At 38.0% G+C, this 11408-nt stretch overlaps 1 protein-coding gene and 1 long non-coding RNA gene across 4 annotated transcripts in view; one reads left to right on the top strand and one right to left on the bottom strand.

Annotated features, from left to right (window-relative positions):
- The first annotated feature begins 160 nt into the window (after positions 1–160).
- Positions 161–10124, top strand: LOC127049804 (uncharacterized). The gene is made up of 3 exons (XR_007774059.1): positions 161–726; positions 3456–3578; positions 7633–10124. It is a non-coding gene; the product is annotated as an uncharacterized LOC127049804 (long non-coding RNA).
- FILIP1 (filamin A interacting protein 1) overlaps positions 4315–11408 on the bottom strand; it is a 156068-nt gene continuing 148974 nt past the window's right edge. For all 3 annotated transcript variants that reach the window (XM_050950664.1, XM_050950665.1, XM_050950666.1), the window contains one exon: positions 4315–7258. Coding sequence is in view for 1 of the 3 variants with exons in the window: in XM_050950665.1 (XP_050806622.1) it covers positions 7218–7258 (41 nt within the window). In the remaining 2 variants the exon portion in view is untranslated. The remainder of the gene's footprint in view (positions 7259–11408) is intronic.

Genomic DNA, 11408 nt, shown 5'->3' with positions numbered 1-11408 from the left:
TAACTGGGTGACCGGGACACCGTCTTCCGCCCAACCTGCGCATGCGCCGCCGCACTACACGAGGCAGGGGCTTGTTTGGATCTGGGGCGCATAATCGATGACGATAAGCTCCACTCTTCCGGCGTAGGCGGGGTTTCCTGCCCGTTCCCTGAAGGCGCATGCGGAAAAAGAGAGCGCGAGCGAGATTGCCCACGCATGCGCAATCTCCCCCGCCCCGGTTGGGGTGCACGACGCTCGGCGGGGAGGTGTCGCGTGAGCTTCCTGCTGTCGTCACTGTGGGCTGTTGCGGTGCGTTACGAAAACGACTCTTGTCCTGTTCAGAGACAGACGCCAACACGTCATGGGGCGGGGGGCGGACTCAGCTCCCCCAAGCTGCACCTCGGGATGTCGCCGCTCGCCCCGCTCAGGGCACTCTCGAGCCGTCCCTGGCCACCGGGAGCGGGCACGGATCAGCTCTGCCTCGCGAACGAGGCCGGGCGGCAGGACGCTAGTTTGGACACCGCAGCGCGGGAGCGCCACAAGCCCAGCCGGGCCCCCAGCGACCTTTGCTGGGCAGTGCCTGGCTCCAGGGGCCTTGCCCCGCCTCTGCTGCGCTAAGGGGCTGAGCCCTGCGTGCACTGGGAGAGCTGCCAACGGTGGGCCCTGCCAACGGCTTTTGTCAAATGCTTATTGCGAGGTTCAGCAATGAATGAGGAAGTGCTGGGGTCGGCTGTCTACACTGCTGCGGTAAATTGACCTATGCTACACAACTGCAGCAACGTGAATAACATAGCAGGAGTTGCCATACCTTAGGTCACGTTACCACAGGGACAACGCTGAGGGGGGGTCGATGGGAGAAACTCTTCCCTCCACTTACCATACGCTTCTGGTGAGAAGCTGACTGGAGAGCGACCTGCTGTCGATTTGCCGGATCTTCATTAGACCCGCTACGTTGACTGCTGGTGGATCAATGGCAGAGCCTGGAGCAGGGCTGTAGTGTAGACCTGCCCTGTTGTCAGGGGAGTGCACTATCCGCTGGACCCTCTCTCTGCTGGCCTAAGCTGAGGCAGGGGCAATGAAGCAAAAGAGACTAAGGGCTCGTCTACACTGGGGGGGGTCATTTGAACTAAGATACACAACTTCAGCTACTCTGTTCATGTAGTCAAGTACCAGAGGGGTAGCCCTGTTAGTCTGGATCTGTAAAAGCAGCAAAGAATCCTGTGGCATCTTAAAGACTAACAGATGTTTTGGAGCATGAGCTTTCGTGGGTGCCGAAGTGGGTATTCACCCACGAAAGCTCATGCTCCAAAACGTCTGTTAGTCTATAAGGTGCCAGAGGATTCTTTGCTGCTTCTATTCATGTAGCTGAAGTCCATGTATCTTAGTTCGACTTACCTGGCTGTTCTCATGGCGGCAAGTTGATTGCCGCGGCTCCGCTGTTGACTCTGCTTACTCCTCCTGCTGAGGAGGAGTATAGGATAGATGGATTACTACCTGTTGATCCGGTGTAGACGTGGTCTAAGAAGTCTCCTCTGCCTTCCCACCCACTTGCATCATCTGCTGTGTTAGTGCTGCTAAAATCACTACAAAGGTGGACTACTTTATTTTTGACTGTACTTAGTAAGTGGCTTTGGCTGGGTACCCACTATGGGAGCTAGTTTTGTTCTTTTGTCCAGTGTAACTATTTTTGTTAGGGGTATGATTGATTTTTTTTTAAACTGAAATCGTTATACCAGTACAGTCTCTAGTGGGGCTTTAGCTGTAGCAGTGTAGCTTATTCCCCCTTTTGTGAAGAAGAAAACTGTACTGAAATAAACACTTGTAGACAGATTATTACTGCATCCACCTTAGGGGAGTTGTATTACTTTATAGGTGTAGTCAAAGCAGTACAACATGTGTCTAGATAGGGTTACAGATTGATATTATTCCAGGATTTTAACTTGGGGGAAAGGGGACATCACATTTAAACAAGCAAAAATAAAATCACATGTAATTTTACCTAGTGGTGATAAACTGGCTAGGTCAAACATTTTTGCTTTGTGGAGGGCATTAGGCAAAGTGGATAGAAAATGGGAAATAAATACATTTTTTAAAAGAGTGTACACACACCAGTATTCCTTTTCCCCTTAATGCCCTTTCTCCATCCCAGCCTATCAGTGATATCCTGTACCTATGCAGAGCTCAGTGTAAGATTGGGGCCTTAATTTGTTACATTTGTTATCTAATCTTAAGTAGCTGTATCAAAGACTGGTAAAGAATGTTGAAATTAACTAAGTTACATTTGAGAGACCTTAAGATTGGATGTATATGTAGGTATAATAAAATTTTAAGAAGCTTGCCATGTGATATACTTCTTAATCTATATTACACATTGAGTCTGAAAAAGCTTTTATTTCTTATTGGTCAGTAACTAATTAAAAGATAGGAAACAAAGAGTACGAATAAATGCTCAGTTTTCAGAATGGAGAAAGGTAAATAGTGGTGTCCCCCTGCAGTCTGTACTGGGGACAGAACTGATTCATAAATTATCTGGAAAACGGGTTAAACGGTGAGGAGGTGGCAAAATTTGCAGATGATAAAGAACTATACAAGATACTTATGTCCAAAGAAGACCCCTAAGATTTAACAAAGGGATTTCACAAAACTGGGTCACTGGGCAACAAAATGGCAGATAAAATTCAGTGTTGAAAAATGCAAAGTAATGCACATTGGAAAACATAATCTCAACTATACATATAAAATGATGGGGTCTAAATTAGCTGTTACCACTAAAGAAAGAGATCTCGGGGTCATTGTGGCTAGTTTTCTGAAAACATCCACTTAATGTGCAGCAGCAATCAAAAAAGCTAATAGAATGTTGGAAATCACTAAGAAAGGAATAGATATGACAGAAAATGTCATATTGCCTCTATATAAGTCCATGGTATCCCCATATCTTGAGTACTGCATGCAGATCTGATTGCCTTATCTCAAAAAAGATATATTGGAATTGAAAGAAGTACAGAAATGGGCAACAAAAATTATTAGGGATATGGAACAACTTCCATATGAGGAGAGATTAATAAGACGGACTTTTCAGCATGGAAAAGATGACTAAAGCGCGGGGGCTATGATAGAAGTCTAAAGTCATGACTTGTGTGGAGAAAGTAAATAAGGAATTGTTTCTTACTCTTCACATAACATAAGAACTAGGGGTCACCCAAAGAAATGAGTAGGTAGCAGGTTTAAAACAAAAGGAAGGATTTCTTCACAGAAGGCACAGTCAACCTATGGACTCTTTGCCAGAGTATGTTGTGAGGGCCAAAACTGAGGGTGCAAAAAAGAACTAGGTAAGTTCATGGAGGATAGGCCCATCAATGGCTGTTAGCAGGTATGGGTTGGGATGCAAAACCATACTCTGAAGTTGCCCAAAGCTGGGAAATAGGCGACAGGATGGATCACTTGATGATTACCTGTTCTGTTCATTCTCTCTACAGCATCTGGCATTGGCCACTGTTGGAAGACAGGATGTTGACCTAGATGGACCATTGGTCTGACCCAGTATAGCTATTCTTAGATTCAGCAAGAATTTATTCCATCAGATTGTGAACTACTTTATAGTAAGAAAGCTATAATAAATAATATACATTAATAATTAAAGTGATAATTTATATTATATATTAATAATTAAAGCTATAATTAATATTCATAAAACAAAACTTGAAGTTTAGATACAAATGTACATTGTTAAACCCAATGAAGTATAATATAAAATACCCAAACACTGCTAGAGAATAAAATGTATCTAGTTGTCATAAAATACTTGAAATTTATGAACCTACAATATTCTTTTAAGGAAAAACAAACATTAATACAAAGTCAATTATTTAAAAAATGTTAACATTGTGACAAATAGAAAAAATCAGAGAATTCACAGTTGAAAATGGAGTGATCAATGTACCAAAGTTGATTTTCTGGTAGTTTCTGATTTTATACAATAAATGTTCTAATTTTAGTTCCCTTTTAAGTCCAGTGCTGCCTAGAAAGACATCAATTACAAAACTGCTATTGACTTTAACGGGAAGATTTATGTTTGCAGAACTGAAGAGTTTACATCACTCCCACTCCACCTCAAAAATTGAGTATATTTACTAAAAAAAAAAAAAAAAAAACTTGAACCATTATATTTCCTCACATAAAGCCATGTTAACAACTATTTAAAGTATCTGACTGACCATAGGGTCTTCTAAAGAAGATCATGTTCTTCACCAATTTTTCATTTTTTAACGTTGTTATTCATGGATTCAGTGTGGTATGTACAGTGGCTTAATCTGAAAACATCATGATTATTTCTTTTAAAAAATGCATGTATAGAAAATCATTTTTAGTATATTTTAATAGACTTTCAAAGTACCCCAAAACAGACTAGTTTTTCATATTTTGAAGTCAGGATTAAAATCTGAATTAGGTTGCATTTAAAGTCCGTAATACTAATTCACAGAAAGTTAAAGTTACCCTCCATATGAAAACTCTCTGCACAGGTATGATTTTCAACCAGAAGGTATTTGTTGTTTTACAGCTGCTTGCAACATGCCAGTTCAGTCAAACTTTATAATTCCACTCTCTATAGAAAAGCATAATTAGTACCTGTCTGTATGGTGTTTTATTTTGGCTGCTGCTCTCAGTTTCCCTCTTAGATAAATAAGACAGTTCATCCAAAATATTTTTAAAAACTGATTAGGGTAAAATAAACTATAACTGTATTTCTGTTAACCACCAGATTCACTTTTTAAACTTTTGAAAGTGTGAGTGTGGAGGGGTCGGATTGGGAGCGAGTATTCCTAAAAACAAAAGGAAAATGTTTCTTCACACATACCATAATGAGATTTCTTGTTAATCCAGATTGGGGGGGGGACTCATTTTACTGCTATTGAGACATTTATTCTACTTTTAAACCCAGAGAAACTATTTCAGTAGTGTTGCTATACTTTTCAAATCGCTGTCAGGTTCATTATAGATTAAGTCAAACCAGTTCTTACCCCAGATGAATATTCATTCACAGGTAAAGTTTTTTAAGGCAATGGGCTTGGTTTATCACTATGTTAATTCCCATTTTGTGCTGGTGTAACTTCATAGGCATCAGTGGCACATAAGTGGTTCTGATTCACCACTGTCTTACTCCCGTTTTACACTGCAAGTCAATATTCCTCAGTTCTGTGTAAGGAAATTGAAATATGCTATGTAAATTCTGGATGTCATTATAACTTTCTCATATTGGTTACCATATCAGCACTTTATACCCAGTGAAAGTGAACTCTATATAAAAAGTTTATACAAAACAAAAGAATATTAGGATTTCAGGAAACTTGAAACCAAGCTGTCACATAAAACTGAATGTAACTTCAGCTTTAAAAATGCTGTCAATAAGATATACAAGGGACAAGCATGTTCCTGCTATTCTACAGCTGTCAAATTTGCTGCAGAATCCCCCCTTCCCGCCCCAACCTTGCTGCAAAATTGTGCTCTAAAGTTTTGCCTTAAAAAAAACAGTCCAGCTTCAGTTGTTGTGAAATAACCTTGAAAAGACTATCTGAATGACTATAAACCAAATGTAATGTTACCTTCCAAAGTCTGCAGACAGCCTGATGGGTTATCTGCTTATTAAAATCTCAGTGAGATGTTAACATCTACTTACGACAAATTTAAAATGTCGTAATTGTTAACTGTTTCACTTTTGATCATTTCAGCAAAAAGGACTCGTTAATATGTTTATCCCACAATCTCAAACCACCTCCCCAAATGCCAAAAGCCCCAATAGCCCCGCATTCAGCTGCCAAATCCAGTTTTCCCCAGCAGCTTTACAGTACCATTATACACTAATAATATATAAGTCTGCAGCAAATTGGAAACTGAAAATGTGGGGAAAATGTAAAATAAAATGAATTTATTATAAAAAATAAATAGCATGAGGGATACCATACAGGTTCCATTCAATTTCATACATAAGTCATTTAAAAATCCATTTTTAATTCAAATGTAGCTGCCACAGAATTCTCATTATGCTTCAGAATGCAGCATCAGTCATCAAAGGGCCACTGCTGTAAAATTTAAGTTCACCTTGCAGTGGCATACGTGGAGTCTTGTTATATTATCATTTGGACAGCTTTACAATACAGTTTCCTTATATAGATGTGATATTTGATAGCATAGTGAAAACTCAAAGTTAGAAACAATGGCATCATTAATTATGCCAGATGCTAGATCTTTCTTCACAGCACTGACAATATCTGGATGCATGTAGTATGCACTGTGATATTGTAATGAAATACCAGCCTAAAGATGGTAACTACAAAAACCATACAATTCCTTTTTTATCAGTAGTACTTACTATAAAATAAAACCAACAAGATAAACTTCAACACTGTTAGCCTTATGGCATTTGTGGCATAATCCAAACACTTGGTTACATTTGTATTCTTGTGAAAATTTATTCGTTACAGTGTGGTGAAAATTGACTTTTTTCAGTACAGGCAGAAGTAAAAACATATTGTAAAATAATAATAATCACAGCTTAGTGAAAACTGGTTTACAATGTTTAAAAAGAATCTTTAAATTCAGGTAGTACTTCAGGGCTTTGGTTTGTTAGTACTCAGTTTTATGCTGAATTGCTGCACAGTGCAAGAAAAATTCTATACCAGTATACCCTATATGGCAGTCCTTTGAGCATTTAGTCTCACAGTCATATGGTGCAGGAAAATGTGTTACATACTATTTCTGTTAAAAATAAAGAAAGCTCTGTTCAGATTAAAATTTAAACTTCCTTTACTGTCGTTAATACAAAAATATCAATTGACACTAAGAATTTTGACAGTGTATTCTACAAATTAACATGCCATGGACAGTAGCAATTGGAAGTTTTGGGGAAAGTTACATTAAAGTGTTTTATAAAAATAAATTATATGGGAAACACCACCAAACAAAATCAAGCTGGTGCCTTAGGCTTTCCAAAATAAGAGTAACATTCAGCTGGCACCATAACTGCTTTTCTCTCTCTCTACATATTTTCAAATTATCAACAAGGCCATTATTTTTAAAAACTCTACAAATAATCATAATAATCCAATGGAAGCAGTAAAAAACTTCTGTCAGTGATCAGTAGCACAGGAGACAATGGTGATAGTGGTAGAGGGCTTCAACAGTGATCCATCCAACTGGTGTGGAGAGGAAGCACACATATAGAATACATTGGGTATGGTATCTCATCTAGAGTTCATGCGTAACTGATGAATGATGACACTCTCTAAGAGAAAAGAGCAAAACATTTGCTATTATATAATTGGAAATACAGGTAATTTTTAATAAAGTTAATAGAACTTAGCATTTATATAGTGCTTTTTTATCTTCAGAGACTCTTAAAGATTTTAATTAAACCTCACAACACTCCTGGGAGGTAGATGATATTCCCATATAAAAATGGGAGACTCAGATTGAGAAGAAATGTCCTGGACAGTGCTATAGAGGAAGTCTGGGTTAGAGCCAGGATTAGAACTCAGAAGTTTGAGACTCCAAATTCAATGCTCAGACCATATCTCTGTCATTATACCAAAAATGTAATTCAATTAAAATGTGTCTATAAAATGTGCATATTGACTGTCTATTCCCTCTTCTTCATAGGTTGCTTGTCCTCTTAAGCGCAGTTCATGTAAAGACTTACATGCAAAATTACTTTACATATCTCCATAGTCCCACTGAAGTCACTGAACTACTCACATGTTTAAAGACTTGCTTGTATGCTCAACTTCAAGTATGTAAGTAGTCTAAATCACTTATATGGGACTATTCGCATAGTGAAATCCTGGCTCTACTGAAGTCAGCAGTACTTTGCCATTGACTTCAGCAGAGCCAGGATTTCACACATAATATATAAAGCTATGTGTAGTCTTTGCAAGATCAGAGCTTAAGTTTGTACTGTGCGAACATAAGAGGTCCGTGATCCTGATCAGACTTTTGGTAGTATCACAACATATATTAAATAATTAATTAACTGTCCTATGGTCTAAATGTGTAGTACCACAACAAATATTAAATAATTAATTAACTGTCCTATGGTCTAAATGTGTTTCCATTGCACACAAGATGATATTTACTAAATCGGAGTTTAACCATAAATGTAAATTTCAATATGCCGTGCAGCTTTAAAGAAAAAATATTTATGGGTTTTAAATGATGAAATTGCAGTCAGACATTTAAAATTTAGTATAAGGTGCCTTCCAAAAGCATTTATTTATATAGCTGAAACTTCTTATATAAACTACTGTGATTATCTTCCCCTCCTTGTTTTCAAAAGCCATTTGCAAGATATGCAAAATAGAAATTCAGTGTATCCTTACCACTTTTATTAACATGTGCCTATGCCTCACCTTTAAAAAAAATACATTTGTAGAATGTTTGTGGGAATTGTACAATACTGTAATTTTAAAACAGAAAAAAATGTTCAAATATTTCATTTACCCTTTATGCCAGAACCTTGCCGCTAGATGGCATATATTCATTATTTTACTCATGGATAAAACAAGGCTAAAACAACAATTAGGAGAATGTGGGAACACAAGTGAACGATGGGATTTCCCAATAAAGTGAATTCTACATTTAATTTACCCTTTACATAAGGTTTTTCCATTCATATATGTCCATATTTCCTCCCAGATTTGAATAATGAACATACAGGAATCATAAACTGTAGTAAAAGTTAACCTTCACCACCAATGCAGTTTTATAACTTCAGGTCTTGGAGAATATGAAGCAAGGTAAAAGCTCTATTTGCTTAACATCAAATTTTATTCATATATGAACACATCTATTAATTTCAGTGGGAGTCACATGAGCTCATTTTAAGAACACGGTTCTTAATATCCAGTATATATATTAGATATCTATACACAGAGTTTGAAGACAAAATTTACAATTTAAAAACAAAAATTTAGTAGGCAAAAAATGCCTTCTTCCTTGTATAGGTCCAATTAATAATTGAACAGGGTAACTATAGTAAGGTTTCAAAATCAAAGTCTTCCTTTTATAGACCAAACATAGCAAGTATGCAGGGGGATGTCACAGACTTGAGAGGATTAAGAAGTCATACATTGTGAATACTTCCATTATTCATGTCTTCATTAATTTCTCTTACACCTCACCCCTTCCAACATTTGACTTTGTATTCTTGCTATTAAAATAGATGTCCAAAGAGGTGTAAAATTTTCATAGGATATATTCCAGGGATGGCCAAACTTACTGACACTCTGAGCCGCATACAACAATCTTCAGAAAGTGGAGAGCCAGGGCGCACCTGCTGGGGCTCGGGGCTTTTGCTCTATGGGAGGCATCTGCCAGGCCTTGGGGCTTCAGCCCCGCTCCTGCTAAGCCCTGAGCCCCAGTAGGTGCACCCCATGGGGCTGAAGCCCTAAGACCCCCCTTCCCCACTAGACAGAAGCCCCTACCCCATCACCCTGCTGAAAAGCAGAGGTCCCGAGCCCCCCCCCCCCCCCAGCCCCATCTGGTAGGTGGAGAAGGGAGGGCCCGGAGGGGCTCCATGAGCCACACTTTAATTGTAAAAGAGCCGCATGCAGCTCGTAAACCATGGTTTGGCCATCCCAGATATATTCTGGCATAGTGATGTAGGAATAATCTGGCAATGGCTAGAGAGAGTGCTTCTGGGACTATAAATCTTACAGCTTCCATGAGCTATAAGTTTACTTAAAGAAACAAAAACTTAATTAATTTGTTCTAAAGATAAAATTAAATGAAGACATCTGTATGGATAGGACCAAATTTAGATTTAAATTATATTGCTATAAATCAGAGGTTATTGTAGTTATTTGCATGTACACTGTTGTAAATGAGTTTAGAATCTGGCCCATAGTGAACAATTTGCATAAAGTCTGACCAATTCAGATAATAAAAGCAAATCAACTGCCATTTTAATATTTGAAATTTAAATTACATTTCCTTTTTACAATTTTTACATGAATGGATAGTACCAAATTATATTATATTGTCTCCAGTACATCTTTTTGTATAAGACCCAGTGACAAAAGTGGATCATGTACCAGTATAACTATTTCTGAACTTTTAAAATCATCTTTAGAAGAGTTTTTAATATAAGGAGTTGCTCATACCTGTATCTTGCAAGAAGCCAAAAAATAAAATAAAATAAACCCACACATGGTCCTACATGGCTTTGTTCCTGCAGCTGATAGCTCCCAGTTTGAAAGTAGTTAACCCTTTTGATGTTTTCCAAAAACCCAAATAAGAACAGAGACCAAGTAGTAAGATAGTTTCAAAGTGAAGTCAATATCTATAATGACAAATGTTAGAAAGAGCTCTGTCTGGGAGAGCTCCGTCGAAGTTAAGGGAATGAGCATTACTCACACAGATGGAAGAGAAAAACATTCCCCTAAAGGAGAATAAGTTTAAAAGATGAGCTCATAGAAACTACTGCCAGCATACTACAGGTTTCAAACTGACTTAGTCATGTCAGCAACTGATATGCGATAGGAACATATAATTGGTCTGAAAACCATCCTTATTGTTGTAGCCTGTGTAAAAAACCTGAAACATAGTAGGATGGTAGCCTTCCCTCTTTAAAGATGTGTTCTTAAAATTCTGATCAGTCACCGAACATTAGTGTTAACCTTGAGAGGATCTGAAAACATGTTTAACATAGTATTTAGTCTATAATTGGCATGAACCTTTGCAGACCAATGCAGTTTTAGAGATTATGCACATGATATTAATCACCATGTAAGTCGTTTAAAGTTAAAATACTGTCATGTACATTCTGTACAGTCATATATATAAACGTCACAAGATGTTTGCTTTTTTAATCACAGTGAAGGACTGTGATCAGAAAACAAAAAGAGTAAACAACTAAAGATCAAAGTGGCCATAAGAACTCAAGATATTGTTTGCTTATCATATTTTAAGATCTGAAAGAAACCCCTTAGACTAGAGATTGCATGTCATTATGAACCAAATTCTGCACACTTTCTCACGCTGAGCAGCACTTAGTCAGATCAGTATTTCTGTTTATGGCCATGAGACTACTCACATGAGCAAGCTGTACTTAGCATGAGTAAGGGTGACCGCACCTGGCCCTATATAATTCAGTAGAAACTTGTGTTAAGGATCAGATTTAAAATCAAATACAGGGAAATTCGGTTATGGAGGTTACTCTGTCCTTAACTCCACACACAGATGCTGGAACACTTTTGTGATGTAACCTGACTCATTCTTCTGAGACCTTTCTCACAGACAGAGATATTGTAACAGTCATGCTTCTTTCACTAGACAAAGTTTTAAGGTGCTGAGTGGCTTATCTTATTGTAGTCACTAACTATATTGCTACCTTCAGAGAAAAAGAGACTCTGAACTGTATTATCAAGACAGCTAAGCTT

Source organism: Gopherus flavomarginatus, chromosome 4 (assembly GCF_025201925.1).
Source record: "Gopherus flavomarginatus isolate rGopFla2 chromosome 4, rGopFla2.mat.asm, whole genome shotgun sequence".
NCBI classification, from domain to species: Eukaryota; Metazoa; Chordata; order Testudines; family Testudinidae; genus Gopherus; species Gopherus flavomarginatus.
This window is presented reverse-complemented; position numbering and strand designations above follow the sequence as displayed.